The 20,401-nt window shown below is 39.3% G+C and overlaps 13 protein-coding genes across 13 annotated transcripts; 6 read left to right on the top strand and 7 right to left on the bottom strand.

Annotated features, from left to right (window-relative positions):
• Positions 1–1,079: 1,079 nt before the first annotated feature.
• On the bottom strand, positions 1,080–1,895 carry PAS_chr3_1109 (Protein that localizes to the nucleus and is involved in transcription regulation; the record flags this gene model as incomplete). The annotated part of the gene is made up of 1 exon (XM_002493310.1): positions 1,080–1,895. The coding sequence occupies one exon, from the start codon at positions 1,893–1,895 to the stop codon at positions 1,080–1,082; it is 816 nt and encodes a 271-aa protein (XP_002493355.1).
• A 259-nt stretch (positions 1,896–2,154) lies between these two features.
• PAS_chr3_1108 (Plasma membrane protein involved in zinc metabolism and osmotin-induced apoptosis) lies at positions 2,155–3,087 on the top strand (the record flags this gene model as incomplete). The annotated part of the gene is made up of 1 exon (XM_002493309.1): positions 2,155–3,087. One exon carries the CDS (start codon positions 2,155–2,157, stop codon positions 3,085–3,087), a length of 933 nt encoding a protein of 310 aa, XP_002493354.1.
• Positions 3,084–4,808, bottom strand: PAS_chr3_1107 (Protein required for fusion of cvt-vesicles and autophagosomes with the vacuole; the record flags this gene model as incomplete). The annotated part of the gene is made up of 1 exon (XM_002493308.1): positions 3,084–4,808. The coding sequence occupies one exon, from the start codon at positions 4,806–4,808 to the stop codon at positions 3,084–3,086; it is 1,725 nt and encodes a 574-aa protein (XP_002493353.1).
• A 150-nt stretch (positions 4,809–4,958) lies between these two features.
• PAS_chr3_1256 (uncharacterized protein) lies at positions 4,959–6,164 on the bottom strand (the record flags this gene model as incomplete). The annotated part of the gene is made up of 1 exon (XM_002493307.1): positions 4,959–6,164. The coding sequence occupies one exon, from the start codon at positions 6,162–6,164 to the stop codon at positions 4,959–4,961; it is 1,206 nt and encodes a 401-aa protein (XP_002493352.1).
• Positions 6,165–6,467: 303 nt separating this feature from the next.
• PAS_chr3_1106 (uncharacterized protein) lies at positions 6,468–8,135 on the bottom strand (the record flags this gene model as incomplete). Its single annotated transcript, XM_002493306.1, has 1 exon — positions 6,468–8,135. The coding sequence occupies one exon, from the start codon at positions 8,133–8,135 to the stop codon at positions 6,468–6,470; it is 1,668 nt and encodes a 555-aa protein (XP_002493351.1).
• Positions 8,136–8,503: 368 nt separating this feature from the next.
• On the top strand, positions 8,504–9,535 carry PAS_chr3_1105 (Uracil-DNA glycosylase; the record flags this gene model as incomplete). The annotated part of the gene is made up of 1 exon (XM_002493305.1): positions 8,504–9,535. One exon carries the CDS (start codon positions 8,504–8,506, stop codon positions 9,533–9,535), a length of 1,032 nt encoding a protein of 343 aa, XP_002493350.1.
• Positions 9,536–9,894: 359 nt separating this feature from the next.
• On the top strand, positions 9,895–13,383 carry PAS_chr3_1104 (Serine-threonine kinase and endoribonuclease; the record flags this gene model as incomplete). The annotated part of the gene is made up of 1 exon (XM_002493304.1): positions 9,895–13,383. The coding sequence occupies one exon, from the start codon at positions 9,895–9,897 to the stop codon at positions 13,381–13,383; it is 3,489 nt and encodes a 1,162-aa protein (XP_002493349.1).
• A 269-nt stretch (positions 13,384–13,652) lies between these two features.
• Positions 13,653–14,417, top strand: PAS_chr3_1103 (Component of the pre-60S pre-ribosomal particle; the record flags this gene model as incomplete). Its single annotated transcript, XM_002493303.1, has 1 exon — positions 13,653–14,417. One exon carries the CDS (start codon positions 13,653–13,655, stop codon positions 14,415–14,417), a length of 765 nt encoding a protein of 254 aa, XP_002493348.1.
• Positions 14,418–14,470: 53 nt separating this feature from the next.
• PAS_chr3_1102 (uncharacterized protein) lies at positions 14,471–15,643 on the bottom strand (the record flags this gene model as incomplete). Its single annotated transcript, XM_002493302.1, has 1 exon — positions 14,471–15,643. One exon carries the CDS (start codon positions 15,641–15,643, stop codon positions 14,471–14,473), a length of 1,173 nt encoding a protein of 390 aa, XP_002493347.1.
• A 235-nt stretch (positions 15,644–15,878) lies between these two features.
• PAS_chr3_1101 (Mitochondrial ribosomal protein of the large subunit) lies at positions 15,879–16,616 on the top strand (the record flags this gene model as incomplete). The annotated part of the gene is made up of 1 exon (XM_002493301.1): positions 15,879–16,616. One exon carries the CDS (start codon positions 15,879–15,881, stop codon positions 16,614–16,616), a length of 738 nt encoding a protein of 245 aa, XP_002493346.1.
• A 120-nt stretch (positions 16,617–16,736) lies between these two features.
• Positions 16,737–17,651, top strand: PAS_chr3_1100 (Subunit of a tRNA methyltransferase complex composed of Trm8p and Trm82p; the record flags this gene model as incomplete). Its single annotated transcript, XM_002493300.1, has 1 exon — positions 16,737–17,651. The coding sequence occupies one exon, from the start codon at positions 16,737–16,739 to the stop codon at positions 17,649–17,651; it is 915 nt and encodes a 304-aa protein (XP_002493345.1).
• A 119-nt stretch (positions 17,652–17,770) lies between these two features.
• PAS_chr3_1099 (Glycerol proton symporter of the plasma membrane, subject to glucose-induced inactivation) lies at positions 17,771–19,462 on the bottom strand (the record flags this gene model as incomplete). The annotated part of the gene is made up of 1 exon (XM_002493299.1): positions 17,771–19,462. The coding sequence occupies one exon, from the start codon at positions 19,460–19,462 to the stop codon at positions 17,771–17,773; it is 1,692 nt and encodes a 563-aa protein (XP_002493344.1).
• Positions 19,463–19,661: 199 nt separating this feature from the next.
• PAS_chr3_1255 (uncharacterized protein) lies at positions 19,662–20,327 on the bottom strand (the record flags this gene model as incomplete). The annotated part of the gene is made up of 1 exon (XM_002493298.1): positions 19,662–20,327. The coding sequence occupies one exon, from the start codon at positions 20,325–20,327 to the stop codon at positions 19,662–19,664; it is 666 nt and encodes a 221-aa protein (XP_002493343.1).
• Between the last annotated feature and the right edge of the window lie 74 nt (positions 20,328–20,401).

The following is a 20,401-nucleotide window of genomic DNA, read 5'->3' as shown; positions in this document are numbered from 1 at the left end:
TAATTCACCATGGAGGCCAAAGCTTTAAGTACTTATGTCGGTTCTGGGATTCATAGTCCTTAGCCAATGATGTTAATATTGAAGTTTGTATACACGTGTGGCATCGTTTCTTTTGTAAGACGCTTTTTAGAGATAATGAAAAATGTGTCTGGATCCTTTATTGATAGATTCCTAATACATACTGAATGGATGGATGAATAGATGGATTGTTTGAGGATTTTTTCAACTTCAAAACATCAAATACTTAAACGAAAGATTTTTGCCTGTTCTTCGTACTATTAGTTGCACATACTGTATGTGCAATCTACTACAAGCAATTGTGGGTTTCGAACGCCCAGTCGTATGGAGCCATAACATTTTTGGTGGAGTGCGGAGAAAATTGATCATCTTCGGTGTTATCTTTAGATCTGGGGTGACAAAACCGTACAGGGCCAAACCAAGTGGAAGTGAATAGATTTAACATTCAAGTAATACTCTTGGATTGCGTTACTTGCATGTGCCGCTAACATTAGTTTAAGGGTGAGAATTCTTACTAGTTGCCAGTAAACTCTGAACTATCACATCTATCTGACGGATGCAAACTTAGTATATAAACGCCTTAAATATGTTCTCTAAAATAATCAGCCCTACAATTCCTTTATTTAACTGTCTACTTGAAATCAATCTCAGCTAGTAAGAGAAAGAAGAAAAAAAACATACTTGAAAATGCCGAAAAGTAAGATATCCTAGTCAGCAGAAAATACAAGAGCAACCGTATTCCTTCTCCTAAGGAAAAGAAAACAACGAATGCAAGCCATGCTATTGACGTGGCACTTTACAAATTTTGAATGGTGCCATATTCTACATAACTTGTGATGATCTATTTCATCTCCGTTCTCTCTTTTGAAGTGCCCGCTAAAAATTCAGAATTTACATGTGGCCAACGGTCACCAAAATTGGTACTATATCCCAAAAACTGATGCTGCAGCTACTGCTGTAGTCGGCCCAAGGATACTCCGCAGCGGTGACTAATGGTTCAATGTCAGCCTGAATTGTAAGTAAATATTCGACTTTTGTAAATATGGTACAGCTTAACTAAGCTAAGACTGATAGAAATTTTGATATTGAGCTGAATCAATATATTGCTGTCCATTTTGGTCCACATACTTGAGCAGTCCATCAATCGGATCAACATACTGGTAAATCTGTGGCTGCATGAAGGTTTGATCAGGTGCTTCAGAGATAATCATTGGCTGGAATGTTGACTGTTGATGGTGTGCGGGGGCAGGTGAACTCGATGGTCTACTCAACCAGTCAGTTTCCGAATTAATCGTGGTAATCTTGTTTGCTGTTAAGGAATTTTCTCTTCTGCGAGGCAGAGGAGGTGGTACTTCGGAATTATGTCTTGATTCCGTCTTGGAGGATGAAAGTTTTGTATAGGATCTGTTTCCGATTCTTGAAAAATCATCGGACTCAAAACTAGGGCTTTTCGATGCTGACTTAGTTGAAGAACGCGGATATCCCAAATTATAATCCAGTTCTTCATATGATTCATTTAGGAATTTTCCCTTTATGTACTTGTCTTTAATCCACGCTTCCATCCCAGTTTTATCGTCTTCGTCAAAAGGGAAAGGAATTCTTTTGGGATTCCATTTCTTCGTATTCTTTTTGTTGCCCAAAACCTTAAGCTGCTGTAGCTCCTTTTCATTCCATTCCTCCAAAGAAAGAGATTTCACCCTTGAAACATCAAAACCTAAAACTCTATGAAGAGATGCACACCTTCCACAAAGGAGAACTCCCAAGTTCCAGCTGGCCCAAGTCGGATAACAAGAGCCACATTCCCCACACTTATTCGAATTCTCGGAGCTGTTTATAATCTCCAATAGTAAACTTTCAGACCTCGAAGCTTTTGCCATATTCAAGCTACTATGAACAAGTACGCCAGAAAGTACAAAGTTTAATCTGATCGAATTATAGAACGTTTGAATCAACTCACTTGATAATAACCGCGAATTTCGAAAGTATCTGACTATGAGGAGATCTATTCGCATCCAAAAATATACAAGCGATGTGAAGTAACCATACTCCTATTCATTTCTCTCGTAAGCTCATTTACCCTAACAGCTTTTGTTCAAAAAGAAACCAAATTATACTATTGGACACTCCATTATACTAATGGCCATTAAGAGAAGAGGAACCTACGAAGCTGTTGTCGATAACACTGTGTCAAAGCATAGTCCTGTCAAGAAAATTCAACAACTAGCCAAGTATCATGAGTTGCCTGATTGGATGAAGGACAATCATTTCATTCTAGGGTCATACGTTTCAGAAACAAGCAGCTTCAAAGCGTGTTTTCGTTCCTTGACCTATGTGCACAACGAAAGTGCCAACATTTACACTCATCTTATACCAGCACTTGTATCTCCTACATTAGCAGTCTTTTTCGCTTTTATTTTGTTCCAGCAAAATGCATTTGAACAAACTTTTAATCATTCAGCGGTAGCTGTAGACTATGTTGTATGTTCTCTGTTTTTGTTTGGACTTTTTGGCTGTTTCATGTGCAGTGCTTGTTTTCATTGTTTCAAGTCCCACTCTCATAAGATTGCTATAGTTGGAAACAAATTGGACTATCTTGGGATTGTCCTTTTGATTTCTACGTCACTAATAGGGATTATCTATTACGCCTTCATCGATAAGCCCAACTTGTATTCGATTATGATATCAGTCACGGTTATTTTGGCTATTGTGTGTGCAACTGTCTCACTGGATGACAATTTCAGAAGACCCGAATGGAGACCTTTCAGGGCTTCAATGTTTGTGTCCTTTGGCCTTTGGGGTGGGGTGCCAGTTCTTGTTGGATTATATACCTATGGAAAGGAAGAGACAGTGCAACGTTGTGGCTTAAAGTTTATTATATTGGAGGCAATTTTTTACATTCTAGGTGCTTCGATATATGCTTTAAGAGTGCCTGAAAGATTAGCCCCCGGTAGTTTTGATCTACTTGGAAGCAGTCATCAAATTTTTCATGTTTTAGTGGTAATTGCTGCTGTTTGCCATGGAATGGCATTGGTAGGCTCTTATAATTACTCCAAACTGACTAGAGTCTAAAACACAGCGCCTCCACTCACGAACAATCTTCCTTCGTTCTTGAGACACCATTTGATAATCTTTTTGCTGGTTTGCGCAAGGGCCTTTTTGTCAATATCACTACCTTTGCGAACCATGTACAGTTCGAAGGATGGAGTGGAAATAACAAAGCCCGTCACTATGTCGTTTTTTTGGGGGCTAGATGAAATACGTGCATTCATGTTAAAACTTTCTTCTAATTGGGAGCTACTCACTTTCCATTTGGTGTATTTGATGAAATTGGAAGAATCAAAAGTAATAATCTTTCGTTGTAGAATATTTTCTCCGTTGCATTTTGTGCTTCTCTGGGGTGAAACTAGAGTATTAGTCACCACGGCAGAGTGCAATCGAGAATAAATGTATCTGAGCATACGCTCATGTTCTCCATCGTCGTCTCTTTTTATTAAAAAATATTGTGCGTGTTTCTTTGATTTGAATATAAAGTCTGAGATAAGCGGACATATTCCTTCTGGAGGTGTATTAGTCAACATTGACAAATAAAGCTCCTTGTATAGTGTAGAGGACTCCATGATTCGATCAATTATTCTTTTACTGATGTCTCGGACTTGATAAAATTGGTCTTTGTAAGGGGACAGCAAAATCAATCCCATCTTTGTCGTATCAGGATTGACACTTTGATCAGCAGATCCTGTTCCTAGTTTCTCTAATGCGTCATCTCTTTGTAGTTGCCAGAACTGAATAAATGCGTAAAGAAATCCATTCGAATTAAACCTTGGAAGGCACACAGGAACCCAAAATTCTTCGTTCACCTGGAATTCTGGTTTGTCGGTTGAACTGGTCTTAAATGTGTTGGTATTAAATATCATCGAGAACAGTAGTTGAAGATCCGCAGTGTGGAGAGTGTGTCTTCTAGGTCTCATAACAGTTATTAACTTTCCCTCTGGGCCCAATAATAAGCCATAAAGAACGCTTGGAGACGTGTACCTCAGTAATATTTGTTCAAGTTTGACCCTGATGTGTCTCTTCACCTTTAGGCATGGTAAACCTCCAATAATAAGACCCAAATTGGAGTTATTAGCAAGGTCCGCACAGATATTGTTCAGACAAGCAACATCAGCATGACCCAATAGTTTTCTGAAGTCGAAGCTTTCTCTTTGCCTGAAAACTTTGTTTATGTGAGGTTTACTTAGTGTGGTGACCAAATAGTTGTATAGAAAATCCAGTTGTTGCGTTGATTCTACATCAGTTTCTTGCATGTTTGAGACGCCCATTAAAATGATGGGGTAGCGGTTCTCAAAAGTAAAACAAACGTCACCGTTTTTAAAACTTCGCAAATCTCCAGTTCCGATACCGGCTTCGGCTGTTTCTTCTAAATGGAAGTAACTTACAATGGTTTGAATTAGTCCCATATATCCAACAATAATGTCCTCCGAGCCATGCATTGAGTATATCGGTTTACCAGCGGACGACAAAATGAAGAAATGCTTTCGCCTATTGAGAAAAAGCTGCATATCTTCACACTCATCATCTTTTTCTTCCGGAAAACCAAGCTTCAGAGCTTTGGATGAGACGGGTGTTGAGTCTTTCGTTATTTGCTTCAATATTGAATTCAAATCATTATTTACTGATGAAGAAGATTGGTCGCCTAGGTATTCGTCTGTGACTAGTGCCCTTGATTCTGCATCGTCTGAAGAAAAGACTGGATTCTTTAGAGAGGACGCAACCGACTTTTTTGCACTCATACAGGTTGGACTTCATCAGATATTACTACGATGTGAATTAAACGGTCGGCCAGAAAGCGCGACAATAAATTGTCTCTACATATTAGCGCAAAAAGATTTCCCGTTCACACATGAAATCCGTGAAGTCATTTTCAACCTGCAACCTTAAGGCTAAGGTTGGCACCAGGGCCTGCCGTGTTGAATCTGATATTGGCATAAATGGGGTTCAAGCCATATGCTAAACCAAGCACTGAGGACTATGCCAGCGCTATCACTAATGCCAACAACACCCATGGCGAACTCTCGTTGATCCAAAGATGTTTCTTCCAAAACAGAAAGAAATGTGTTGACGTAGGAGGCTCCTCCCAAGAGTCCCTCATAGAAAATGATCAGCATCATCAAATAAACGTTAGGGATATAGTAGAACATGGACTGAGTAATACATATCATCAAATTAGTAAACTGCAAAACCGAGAGACATTTCAAATGTGGAATTCGGACGAGACTACTGGAAGATCTTGAAATGAAAACGCCAAGTTGATACAATGTTGAGTATACAACGTACACATCTCGGAATTTCCCAAATGGCATCTCATTCAAAGGAAAGAGAAGTGAGGGCGAGACCCCTTGATTGATCACATACTCCGAGAAGTAGACTGTTGTAAGAGGTAACATGTAAGGAGCAGCAAGCGGTTTCATTCTTGTAAATGTGTACAATAGATGAGCTTTCAAATCGAGTGCAAGAAAACGCCAGTATGAAAAACTCTGAATGTTTCTTTCCTGGTCACCCAATGGCTCACTCACAGAAGAAGCTACGTGGATTAGTTCGTAACCTGGAATTTTCTCCGGGAGCAGAATGAAATAACTCCAAGCAAATGAGAACGGGAGAACACTAAACAAAAGCAATGTGATGGGAACTGGAATACCAAAAAAAGTGGTGAGAGTCAAATAAGTGAAGCTTCCTAAAATTCCGGCCCCGCCGGTTCCAGAACTAAATGCTTTCAAGGAAAGATCCTCATAAAAATGTGTTAACTGAAGAAAGGTTACCTCACCAAGTCCAGAACTTAAAGATGCAAAAGCCACACCAATGAAGATTAGTTTCAGCTGTTTGTACCACGCTATTACAATCATACCAGTACTGCTCAAGGCTATCAGTATCGATACCCTAGCTGGATAGGGTATAGAATGAAGATAAAATGGAGCAACAATCTTTGCTAAAAACGCGGGAAGTATGTCAGCCATTAGTATTGCAGCCTTAGGTACCCCAGGGTTTTCTTTAAGAAGATCAACAGCAGCACTTAGAATGACCACATACAGCACATTGTTTACCACTCCAAAAAGCCAAAAGGCTAAAAATGTCCTTGTTCTATAATCCATATGGGACGAAGTAGTGGATTATTTTTTTCTAGGACGCGACTTCAGGCTACGAAGCGATAAACATGTCAACTACAGACGGAATTCAGATTCTTTCGCTTCTGTTTGTAGGTATCGAGTTTTGAGGCGTGGGGTGTCTCATCGATTGATCTATTGATTTTATCTTCTTTGTACTATGATATAGATGTGCATTTATATATTTGTGATCTCTAAAATATTCCATTTGAGTTAGGCAGTCAGTTTGAGGACCAAATTTAATTAGCTTCGGAATCAAAAAACTCAACTGTTGCTGTGGTAGTAATCTGCTCACAGTTTTGTCCCTAAGCCATTTAACCTGTACTTCATATCTTTCAAAGACTTCGAATCAGGATTCCAGTTGTTGAATTCTGTTAGGATATTTTCAACCTTGCTCTTTCCAGAAGGAAGGAATTTGTGTGCTTCGAACATCAACCCTCTCATACACCATGGAAGATGAAACGGATTAGCAGCGAGAAATTTTAGTTCAAAATGTTTGATAATAACAGGCTGCTTTGGGAAGTAGTCATCAAGGTTAGTAGTTTCCAAAAAAAACTGTATTGCCAATTCATAAACATCTCTTTCATTGTAAATCTTAGAGTGACCACCACCAGTCAACGGACCTGCCAGGACGGGGCTAATCTCCTTAAGAACACCATGATCAGAAAAACCTAGGTTATACAATGTACAACAGATAGAAACAGTATCCGAAACGAACTTTGGAGTTTTGGAGCAGCCATCTATATAGGCTGCACGAAATATATTGGGATGACGGACATGGAACGCTAGGGCGGAGTAAAGTGGAACTAATTGATCATCAATTGATCCTGCAAAAACTATTTTAACTCCATGGCTGATAATCTCCCGTATGCTCTGCACGTATAATTTGGAAAGAGGTGTTCTCAGGTTTTGAAATTCAAACAGTTCCATCATTGATTCATTCTCTATAGTTGAATAGGCTCTGACAAAAAATCTTTGGTCGATTCCAAAGAAAGGGCCGTTGCTTATCCCAGCCATTGCCAGTATTCCTATTGTCCGCTTGTCGTCCATAATACCTTCAGATAATAATTGAGCTAACAAAATTATAGAAACTGGAGTGCCCTGGCTATGGGCGGCAAAAAAAATGAAATCAGCCTTACGGATTTCTTCAGTCCAATTCTTCATCTCACTGAGAAAATATTCAACCCGGCTAATAACATTTCCTTCTTTTTCTAGTGCTATCTTCTGAATACTGATATCCGCATTATGTTTCTTTGCCCAAGCCCTTACTGCCTTTTCTGCCTCGTTGCTGAACTTTACTGAAGTTCCTGTGGGCTCGCCAATCAGCGGCCTTAAAACCTTTGTAGGAAAAAATCCATGTATACCAATAATCACAACCCTTTTGGGCTTCCTGGGTTCAACTACTCTATATAATCGCCTTGGCACAGAACTTTTAATACCAAGAAGAGACGAAAATCTGTAGAAACGATCGAATAACATTGTTGTAGTGTGCTTCAAAGGAAGACATCCTATGGACGGTAACACAGTGCTTAATTCGTGCTTCCCATGAGGTAACGCCACATTCGACTGATCCAAACTCAGATTTCTAGTCGACGTGATTCGGGAAAATTGCACTTTGGGATTTCCTTGGTTGCTGCTTTTGTCTTTATCGTCAGTTTTCGAATCGACAACTGAGTATGAACTATTACTCCAAAAAGGCCAAGAGCGATATGATGCCTTCATTTGAAGTTCTTCTTTATCAGTAGTTGCATCGTATGAGCATCTCTCTTCCTCTATTAACAAGTTCTCAACAGAATTACTTTGAGTTCCATCATGTTTTAAAGTAGGCTTACTTATCTGCTCGCAATGTGAGAAGTTGTTGTCGCCATTGAAGGCTGAAGGACTACTGGCCACAGTTGCAGTTCGATGATGCCAAAGGAGTCCAGGCCACCTTTTGCCGTGATTGCTAGAATCTCCCATTTGATTAAACTAATGGAGAGTTAGTATCAAATAAGATAGACACCCAGACCAGAAAGTTTCTACAGTAATCTTGTGCGGTAAATTCGAGTCAAAACTTTTGTTTGCTTGACGGGGCAGTGAAGCCAAAATAGACGGCGCTGAGACGTTTGTGTCCAACAAAAAAAAAGTTCTCCCATACTAACCGAACCAGGCAACCTCTCTCAAATATTTCCGTCGTCGAAATTTAAAAGACATATTTCCAGCTGACACTTGTGGAGAAAACCACTAGTCTTGATTTGCTCACTCCAACCATGGTACTAGTATGCTCTTCGCGCGTCCCAGGAGCTTTTCCGACTGCCTTTAGTTTTGACTAACTCAGTGTTAAGCTGATGACCAATTATAAGAAGAGAATATCCGAAGGTATTGTGAGCTCGTTTAAAAAGCAAAAGATTCTTAGTGATTTTTTCCCTACAAAAGATATACCTCTGAATGGCTTGCAACCAGAGAGTGGGTTTAGTTCGATTAATAAAAAGAGCGTGTTGGTGGAATCGTCGGGCATAGTAGAAGACAGTACATTAAAAAAAAGGCGTAGCTTATGCTCTCTTCCTAGAGAACAAATGCCATCGTGTGCTAAATTTGATAAAAAAAAATGGATATCTGGGTTGACAGATGAGGAAAGACAACTTCTGGACACAGAAATCACTACCATGGATGATTCATGGCTAGCAGTATTACATGAAGAGCTGCAAAAGCCGTACTTCTTAGATCTCAAAAGGTTTCTAGCTACCGAAGAATGTCGTGGTGTAGTGGTATTTCCACCTAGAGACTCGTGGTACTCATGGACACGTTTATCTCCCCTTCCCCAGATCAAAGTTCTTATTTTAGGGCAAGACCCGTATCACAATTATAATCAAGCGCATGGGTTGGCATTTTCAGTAAAAGACCCTAAAACTAGAATTCCTCCCTCTTTGAAGAATATGTACAAGCTACTGAAGACTGATTATCCCAGCTTCAAAATCCCGGATACAGCAGACTTGACCCAGTGGGCTCAAAGGGGAGTCTTATTGTTAAACACTTGTTTGACAGTAAGAGCCCACAATGCTAATTCTCACTCTAATAAAGGCTGGGAAACTTTCACCAAAGCTGCTATCCAGAAACTTATTGACTATAATACTTCCAAGAACCAAGGAATTGTTGTCATGGCATGGGGTGGGCCAGCTCAGAGAACCATTGATTCTTGCCGGCTTAATGGAAATCATTTGGTTCTAAAGACCGTTCATCCTAGCCCTTTGAGTGCGTCTAGAGGTTTTTTTGACTCCCACCATTACAGGAAATGCAATGAATGGCTCGTCAAGAGATATGGCGAAGATGCTTTCATTGACTGGTCTCTTGTGAAGGGAAACGTACTAATGAATCGTTAAGTGCAATAGAGATTATGGTCCAGCCAAAAAATCAAAAACAAAGAAAAAAATTGATCAACAATTTGGTATATTCGAAGTTAACGAAAATAAGCAGCTCAACTTTTACCTAGTAAAATAGATAAAATTTTTTGTCTCAAGATTCATGTCATGGACATGCATAAGTATATCGAAGTTGCGAATTCGCACAACTACTTAGATTCACGAATCCTTTTTGTAGAGTTACCCTCCTTACTTTTCTTCCTACATTACTACAGGTTAATTTAGAGGCACTAACTATTACCTCAAGAAATTGACTCGCATACTATTATACTCTGCAGAATCTTTACTGGTTGTAGCCTGCAGTGAGTGATAATTATATCATGCGATGGTTGATTTGGCATCTTTCATGCGCAATTGTATCTGCGTTTACTCATAATGTGGTCGTCAAGAACTATTCTCCAAAAGCAGCAGAGCTTCCTTGTTATACTGGTCGTAACTTGGAAGACTTCAATATCACCAATCTTCTCTTAGCTTCAGATATAGAAGGAAATATTCACGCGCTCAATAGAAATACCGGAGAAGTGTTTTGGACGTTATTGGGTCATCAGCCCTTGGTTTCTGTTGCTTCAACTTCAAACTATACCGAGAAAATAGGGAAGAAAAATTACTCGGACGCTGATAAAACCATATATTTCAAAACCAGCACTAACAACAGTGAGCTCACTGCCTCTATACCAGAAATAAATGAAGATGACCATGTGACATGGATCATTGAACCCTTTGAAGATGGTGCACTTTACTGCTTTACTCCTCGGGATGGACTGGAGAGATTTCCAATGAATATAAAATCCCTTGTACTCAGCTCTCCATTTAGTTTTCAAAATGATAAGTATATTTATACTGGACTACGAGAAACATCACTTTACAAGATTGATGCTCAGACTGGAAGAATCTTAAGCAATTATGGGCAATCCTCCCCTAATGATTTAGTTGCTCTTTATCCCCCTTTATTGGAAAAAGATGAAATACCAAAGTATCCAGACGTTGACAATTCACGTGTCGAAGATGGCAGTCCAGAATTTACTATCACTTTAGGTAAGACCACTTACCAACTGACAATATACTCTCACAATGAATTGTTGTGGAATATCACGTATACCTGTTGGGGTCCAGATAACATTAACGAAGATCTTTTGAACCAAAACCTTGAATCCCATGACGGCGTATATATTGCTCCTTTCCACGACTCATCATTACTGGCTATCGATTCGAATTCTAAATCTGCAAGGTGGATTTCCAATCTACCATCCATTGCTGTAAATGTGTTTGATATTTACTATACAGATTTGAATCTTGGACAGCCTACCAGGAAAATTAATGGGACTCCTGTTCCTGAAGGTGTTATTGTTCTACCCCACCCGCTACAACCAGTAAATTCCCCAGCTTCTGATGAGGCATCAAAATCTGTTTTCATTGACAGGAACGAAGATGGCTCCTGGTATGCCATGTCTGGTATTAACTACCCATCACTAGTCAGGTCTGCTCCAATTGCCAAGTACATGCAGAATGAACGGTGGAGATCGACTTCCGTATTTGAAAGCCCTGAGCTCACAAAGATATCAATCAGTGGGGTCCACAACCCTTCTTTTTACAGAACTACCAACAATCATAATGATGCAAATCAAGCAACCTCCTTCAATAATGTAAGAGATATTATTGGATTTCCTACTCCTATTTTCCAAGATGGAAACAGGCCCTACCCAGTACCTCCTGAGGATATACTTCCAGCTGAAGAAACTGACGCGCATGGTATTAGGAAAGAACTCAGTATCAAGAATTATCCTGCTCTTCCAATAGCGACTAACAAAGATTATCTCTCCATTGATCCCCCCTCAGAAAACAGCAAAGTTTCTTCGCTCATGAATCTTCTTCTACGTTGCTTTGAAAATGCGCTTGTAACTATGTTTATCTCACTTATAGCAGTTACACTTTCAAAGCTAGGTCTACTGCCTCCACTTACCCAAATGTTGTCCAAATTCGGCTTGTTTAAACGTACGCAGACTGCGGTAGAGCTGGTGGATTTATTGTTGAACGAGGAAAACAAAGTTGATATTGAAGTTTTCAAGAAAGAAAGATGGAGCAGGCTGCGAGCTCAGGATGAAGATGAGAAAAATGAAGATGAGACTTTACTAGATGAATTGAATCCTTCATCAGAGTCAAGTAGAGACAGCACGCCAAATTTTGAGAATAGTTGTCAGGAAAAGTCTAATGGCACCAAAGTTCAAACGCAAAAACAAGTAAAAATAATTACACCCGAGGAAGACGAACATGGCTCCAAGACACTAAAAAGGAGAAAGAGAGGGACTCGAGGTGGAAGGAAAAACAAGAAAAGCAATGGACAAATTATACTCACAATTGACCAAACCAGTCAGGACTCATCTTCTTATGATGGCCAGGAGAGAACTCTGAACGAGTTAACTACGGACAACTGTTTAAACAAGTCGAATAATTTGGTTATTTCTAATCAGATTCTTGGGTACGGCTCACATGGTACTGTGGTTTTCAAGGGAATGTTCGAAAATAGACCCGTAGCAGTCAAGCGAATGTTAATTGATTTCTACGATGTTGCCTCCCATGAAGTCAGCTTGTTGCAGGAAAGTGATGATCATTCAAACGTAGTAAGATACTATTGCTCTCAGCAAAGTGACAGGTTTTTGTATATTGCACTTGAACTTTGCAGTTGTACCTTAGAGAATATCATTGAGAAACCTAAGGAATACAATCCCTTCGTTGAAACCATTGATCCAGTTCAAGTTTTGTACCAGATAGCCAACGGTTTACATCATTTGCACTCGCTGAAAATTGTACACAGAGATATCAAACCTCAGAACATTCTGGTTGTTCCTCCAAAAAAAGGTCGAACTCGGACAAGTGGGAAGCAGAACGAAGCTAATTCACCTCCTAGGTTACTAATCTCGGATTTTGGCCTTTGCAAAAAACTTGAAGCAGACCAATCGTCGTTTAGAGCTACTACGGCTAATGCTGCTGGAACATCTGGTTGGAGGGCACCCGAACTTCTCGTAGACGACTGTGATTCAGCTTATAATTTTTCTTCTGAAAATTTAAAGCTTAAGGACGACAAGACAGAATGCAGTATATCTTCCGAGCCTCTGGTTTTTGACTCTCTGTCCCATAGAAGGTTAACCAGATCTATAGACATATTCTCTGCAGGCTGCGTTTTTTACTACGTCTTAACTGGCGGATCTCACCCTTTTGGAGATCGTTATTTGCGAGAGGGAAACATTATCAGGGGCGAATATTCATTGTCTTTACTAGACCGAATTCCAAATAGTATTGAATCCAAGGATCTGATTTCCAAAATGATTGCAAGGGATTCCAAAAAGAGGCCAGATACATTTCAAATCCTCAATCATCCCTACTTTTGGCCCATTTCGAAAAAGTTGGATTTTCTTCTGAAAGTAAGTGACCGGTTTGAAATTGAACGTAGGGATCCTCCCTCTGAACTTCTTTTAAAGCTGGAAGATGTTGCTCCTGAAGTTGTTGGTGCAGAAGGGTGGTACGGTATGCTTCCTGCCAATTTTACTGACAATTTAGGTAAGTACAGGAAGTACAATACTTTCAAACTAATGGATTTGTTAAGGGCCATTCGAAACAAGTATCATCACTACAATGACCTTCCTGATGATCTCTACAAGGAGATGAGCCCCATACCTAATGGATTCTATCAGTATTTTTCAAGTAAGTTTCCTAATCTACTTATGGTAATTTATTTTGTGGTGCAAAGGAGTTTGAAACAAGAGCATATTTTTTTTCCTTTTTACAACACATCTTCGGAGCAATTGGAATGAGTAGCCATTCAACTATGCACATACGGAAATTTATATACTTATTATACACAGTAACGAAACAAAGTATTAATTTTGGTAACTTATGAATCGTTTATTGCATCGTTGCATAGAAAAATTGCAGGTTTCACACAAAGCAAGAAAAAAAAACGAGAAGCAGAAAAACGAAAGAAAAAGAAAATGGAAATAATTTAGAACTATTTCAGTGTAGAAACGGATACGAAGTAAAAAGGCAACGAAGTAACTTAGAGACTGCTACCTTTTTTGTTAGAATGGCAGGTAAACCGAATAGAGAAATTCTCACTGGAGGTAAACGATACAAGCAACAATCTTCACGAAAGCACAGAGTTGAAGAGGTTGTCTTTGATGGAGAGGCCAGAGTGGACTACTTAACAGGGTTCCATAAAAGAAAACTCCAGAGACAAAAAAGAGCCCAAGAATTTGCTAAGGAACAAGAAAGGCTGGCGAGATTAGAGGAACGGGCCAAAATTAGAGAAGAAAGGAAAAAGAATATTCACAAGCAATTAGAAAAGTATAATAGAAGTATCAAGGAGTTAAATGGGGATGTAACCGAACTCAACACTTCAAGTGATTCCGAACTGGAAGCTAATGTTGCTTACGATAACAATGAAAACAGGAATCGTAGTGACCGTGAGTTTACTCAAGAGGAGGACGATAATGCAGATTGGGTAGGATTCGATGAAGAGCCTGAAAAAGATGTCCGAGGAATTTTAAAAAGAAAAGAAGTTTACGTTTCCACCAGTGAGAATGCCCCAATCAAAGGCAAAAGCTCTGTTGAGATAGAAGATCTAGCTCCCCATGGGATGGATATCACTCAAATCGCACAGGCTAACTTTGTAGACCTCACAAAATCAAAAGAGATTCTAGATAAATCCATTGAAAGGGCTAAAAAATACGCCGAGTTAATCAACGGGACTCGGACACCCAAAGCAAAGTCNAAAAAAAAGTTTAGATATTTGTCCAAAACCGAGAGAAAGGCTAATACAAGGAAAGAAAGATCCAAAAAAAGGAGGTAAATCTGGCTACGGTTAAAAGTATTGGGCTGCCAAGTTAAATTTGGTATTCCTGGTTAGGTGTATTTAATGTCACCCATTTCGTAGGTATTTTCGACATCTGCGTTCATAGTTTTGAGGAACTCTGTTTCAACTTTAATAAATAGCCAAACCCATCTTCGAAATATTTCTAAGCACTGTAAAAGAAAGTAACCAGATTCTCGCTGAAATAGGTGATGGTTCAGATAGCCGTTGAACCTTCCAATCCATACAAATCTAAGGCATGTATCTATAATGATGGCCAGATAGTAATATAATTTGACATTGAACATTAGCTTAGTACGCAATAGCTCTGACTGGCCCGATAGTGTGGTCGAAAACATTTGGAAGTTCCAGTCAATAGAGATATCCCAGATAAGCCCAAATAGTGAGTGTATGAATAGCGATAAGTACCAAAGGTGTGTTATTATTGTCTGCAATTTATTATGGGGAGTTGAAGCCTGAAGGTAGATTCTGATCAACAGAGGTAATAAGCCGGTACAATACTTAATGCTGTTGTACAAATGTAGCTTATTCCTATTTCCTGAAAAATGATACTCACTCAAGCATTGATTGAATCGAATTAAAATCGGATAAGATATAATAGCCATTTCTAGCACAGCGTTTATATCTCTGTTTATGGATACAGTCTGCGTTTCTATGTTGGGTAAAACTGATCCTCGGCGTAGAGAAAGCAAGTAAATGATAAAATCTAGCATGACTTTAGAATAAGAGGTCAGCGTATCGGTTAATAAAATATCATTACTTCGAAAATCCATGTCTATATTCCCAATTAGTATTCTTCGTACCGTTTGGGTTAGACGTCTTTTATTGGGAGACCTTCCGTAAAACAACCTGAGGATGATGTAAAGTATCACTATTAATGGGATGAACTCAATGGCTTTCCACTGGTATCCCTGAATATTGAAAAGAATACACCCAGCTACTGAACAAAACGATACTGCTGTTATCGATAAAGTAAAATCTAAGGTTCGTGATTGGATCTTCAAAAGATCTTGTTGGCTGACTTGAAGTTTAAGGACTTGGAATATATCAATATTATGACTAAGACATACCCTTACACAGAAATACCATAACCAAAGTCCCATATTCAGGAGAGCAATGATACGGTAAGGCAAACACAGGAATATATCGAAAATGGAAAGTTGTTCCGCTTCCTTTTCAGATTTTTCCTTCTTCGAAGTGGACATATTTTCTCTATTCTATCTCATTCAGAATCAGTAATGGGTCTTCTAGCGGGTAAACAACTGAATTGACCCCAACTCGATTCAGGTGTTTACAGAAATGCACGTTTAAAAGTAAACACTTCCTGCGAGGTTGATAATATTTCAGAAAACATGGGGTCGTGCTTCACTCACTTAAAAATTTGATCTTGATTGTAACAGTTTGGGGAGTCAAAGCTTTAGTTAAAACTTTCATAGCAAGATGTTGAAAATTTCAAAACCTATCACACTTAACGAGGTCAGTCAGTTATCAAGGAAAATCACTCTGAGAGCTTTTTGCTCAACTAGATATCAATTTCAGCATCGTCATGTATCACAGGAGAGAAACTTGGTCAAACCTTTCGAATCTCGGAAAACGTTTCTAATTGACCAGTACAAGCAACTCTACTCTGAAAGTAACATTGTTTTGTTTTTACATCGTAATAACCTGACAAAATCAGATTTAAAATATCGTCATAGTATTCAAGAGTCGGGAGGAAAACTAACATTTATCAGAAATAATTTGTTCAAAGTATTCCTTCGTGCTGAATCTCACGCAGACCCTGCAAGTAAAGAAGCACAAAGGTGGATCAAGGCTAGTAATAATCGTCACCCCCTGGAAGCTCTGCTGAAGGGTCCTACCGCAATCGTAACTATTAAAGATTGTAGACCCGATGTTGTTAAGAAGGTGATCAAAATTTTGAAAGCAGCTAATGAGAAACTTTTCATTGTAGGCGCCAAGATAGACAACAACATCTACAATTCAATGGAACTTAACCAATTCAAGGATCTTCCCACGAAAGAAGAGATGCAAGGTCAATTAGTTGGAATCCTCACAATGCTTGGGGGTGCTGGATTAGTGAGAACCTTAGAAGCTTCACCTCACCACCTATATTTTACATTGGGAGCTTACCTTGACGGTTTAAACTCTAACAGCAAGAATAATAGTAGTGGCTTGTAAATACGATTATGCGCATGTATTAAATAGTAACGAAGAACTAGTGTCACGTGATGTATTATTTTTTTTTTTTTTGTCTTTCTCAGCATTTTTTCGTTTTGACTAGAACCATCCCAACGAAGAATGTCTTCAGATATACAGGAATCAAAGAAGAGCAAGAGGTCTAACACAGCTTCGTTGGACGATATTTACATAAGTGAGGAGACCCGCAAGCGATTGCTTTACCGAAAAGAAAAGGAGCAAAAACGAAAAGTTCTGAAACATGTTAGAATTGATGACAAAGAGTTAGAAAAAGAGATCGACAAGGGGGTAACAGAACTTCCAAAAAAAAGATTCTACAGACAGAGAGCACACTCTAACCCTTTTTCAGACCATCAATTAGAGTATCCAAAAAGCCCGAGGCACATGGACTGGGCTCGGTTTTATCCTGACTTTATTAGTAAGGATTCTGGTACGCTTCCTACTGATAAGAGAGTTGAAATTGCAGACATTGGTTGTGGATTTGGTGGCCTACTGGTTGATCTATCTCCTGAGTTTCCAGAAACGCTAATACTCGGAATGGAAATACGTGTGCAGGTGACAAATTATGTAGAAGACAAAATTATCGCTCTAAGAGCACAGCATAAAGGAACCGGGAAGTACTCTAATATAAATGTTATTAGAGGCAATGCTATGAAGTTTCTGCCCAATTTTTTTGAAAAGTCTCAGTTGAAAAAGATGTTTTTTTGCTTTCCAGATCCTCATTTCAAGCAACGGAAACACAAAGCACGAATCATAACTAACACATTACTGTCAGAGTATGCATATGTTCTTAGAGTGGGTGGCATTATTTACACTATATCTGATGTTTTAGATTTGCATGAGTGGATGAAGTCGCATCTGAATGAACACCCTCTTTTTGAAAGACTTACTGAGCTAGAAGAAAAAGAAGACAAGTGCGTACAAATCATGACCCACTCTACTGAAGAAGGGAAAAAAGTTGAGAGGAATAAAGGTAGTAAATTCATTGCTTGTTACAGAAGAATACCAGATTTATAGATTTTTGCATAAAGTAAACTAATACAAGCGCCCCCTTTAAGAGTACTTGAAAAGCTGTTTCACTGGCGGTTCCATTCATCGAAAGCAGTTGTGTTCTTATTTCGTTTACTTTGTCAAACTTACTTAAATAGAGACGTAACTGATTCACTGCCTCTACGAATGCTGCCTCGCAAACTGTTATTATCTCTGCTTCTATAGGCGGTAATCTCTTGAGATGATGGAGGCTCTAAATCTTGAGGTAAGATAAAAGGAGCACCAGCCTTTATATTTGGGTTACTGGAGTAATTAAGTTCCGTTGAAAGTGATGGCTGGTTTCTTGCTTGTTGTGCCAGAGAGACAAAGGATCTTGAGGAAACATTATCGTCCAAAACAGCACCATAGTTTGAGCGTGAGTGCACACTGGACATGATTGATGAAGCATCATCAAAAACTGAGTCCATGTCCTCTAGCGTGACGCCACTTGTTTCCGGATACAGGATCCATACCACTAGAGCCGATAGCATACATGATGATCCATGAATAAGATATAATCTCCACTGTATTTTCTCCAGCAAAATCGGAGAAAGCTCACCCACCATGAAGTTACACAGCCAGTTCGTTGCTGTGGATAACGAAGCACCCTTGGATCTGACCGACAAAGGCAACACTTCTCCGGGAAAAAGCCAGGGTATGGGGCCCCAACTATAAGCAAAAGAAGAATTTGCTGATATGATGAAAAGTACAACCAATGCAGGTGTATTTGGGATATCGAGAAACATGGCATAAGACACCAAAACCATTGACACCCCCATAGTAAGGCCTCCGGAAATCAATATTGGCTTACGCCCCCAGGAGTCAATAAGTATCCACGGAGGTAGGGTGCTGAGAATATAGATGATTGCATTGATGCCGGTCATGAGAATTGCATCTCTTCCAACCCAGCCTGCCTGTTCAAACACTAAGGGGGCATAATAAGAAATCACGTTGATTCCATTGAGCTGGGCAAATGCAAGAGCTGACATGGCAACAAATAGCCTTTTCGGGTACCTACGAAACATTTCGGAATAAGATTTTTCGCCTTCTAAGCGATCAATTAGCACATTTTCTTTGATGCTCTTGAATTCATTAACAGCTTTCTCATCCCGAACGTTTCCATCTGTGTAAAGATCAGCAATAACTACTATCCCCTCAGCATCATGACCATGGGCTAACAACCATCTTGGTGTTTCAACTATAATAAACGATCCAAGAAACAATAATGTGCCTATAACACATTGCAAAAACAGAGGGATTCTCCAAGCAAAATTGTTTTCAATGTACGAACATGCATAATCTACCCAGACGGAACTAGCATAGCCAAATATGTTTCCAGTGAATTGAACGCATGCAAGCTTTCCCCTGTTGTGAGGAGGTGATATCTCTGTCTGATAAATGGGAACAGTGGTAGATAAAAGGCCCACTCCTACACCAGTTATAAGCCTTCCGATAATTAAAACTGATATTGTGTTTGAAATAGTTTGTAGTAATCCCCCAAATACGAACGTGAAGGCACCATATCTGATTGTGCGTCTTCGTCCAATGATATCGCCAATGGTGCCAACCATTAGCGAACTAGCCAAAGCACCAATCTCTAAAATTGCCACTGTGGTACCTATGAGGAGACTTGAAGGATTGTTGAATTGGTTCTTAAAATGAGCGCCGGTTATAATACCACTCATAACTCCTTGATCGTACCCGAAAAGAAATACTCCGATACTAACAAATATTGAAGTGAAGTAAAGTAGCTTTTTTCCCACGAGGGGACCACTTGCAGGGATTTCAATATCCTCCATCTTTAGTCTAACTATCTGCTCAATGTTGAAAAAAAAGGATACAGCACGACAGGAAATAAACACAATTTAGGTGTAGTAGGAAAGAAAGTATCTTGGGTGCTAGGATAGATATGAAATATACAGCCTTTGAATCAATTACGTCATACTGCATGGTGTTATGATGTTTTAATTTGCTTTACAAACTTGGTTTAAATATTACTTAGCTTTTCAACAGGAAAAACTTCAGTTTCTCTACAGCCTTGAATCTATGACTAATTGAGTTCTTGGTCGCATTATCCATCTCAGCAAATGTCTGATTGAATCCTAAAGGTTGAAATATTGGATCCCACCCAAAGTTTGTCGGGCCACGAGGAGGTACTATTCTTCCTTCCGTGATTCCTTGAAATAGACTCACAGTCTTTCCTGGGCCTTCGCAATAGCCAAAGGTACAATAAGCCTTAGCAGATTTGTTTTCAAAACCTGCAAGCATCTTGTTCAATCCCTCCAATCCAATAGATTTGAGAAACCACTTAATATACGGTCCTGGAAGGCCATTTAACGCATCAAATCCCAAACATGTGTCTTCGACAATCACAGGACCACCTATTAAGTCCGCTGCTGATCTTGCCTTATGTATTACTACCGTGTCAATAGATCCTTGAAGCTCTGGAAGATCAACCGATTGACTCACAATCTCATAGTCCCCAACAACATTCGTTTGCTCACCATCGTTAAGTATGGCGATAAACTCCTTCAGTTTATTCAAATTTCCAGTAACAAAAGTTAGCTTCTTCATCTCGTACTCAGTGCTGAAAGTTGTAAGAGTAATAAAGTTACAAATGTTTTTGATGCATTTTGTATGACAATAATTGCATCCGTGCACCATAAATAAAAAATAGTTCTAATGAGTTCTTAACTCCAATCTTAGCAAATCAAACGAACCAAATCTCACCTCTTACA

The sequence above is a fragment of the Komagataella phaffii genome, chromosome 3 (assembly GCF_000027005.1).
Source record: "Komagataella phaffii GS115 chromosome 3, complete sequence".
Lineage (NCBI taxonomy): Eukaryota > Fungi > Ascomycota > Pichiomycetes > Pichiales > Pichiaceae > Komagataella > Komagataella phaffii.
The sequence above is the reverse complement of the archived record's forward strand: the minus strand, read 5'-3'. Positions and strand labels throughout refer to the sequence as shown.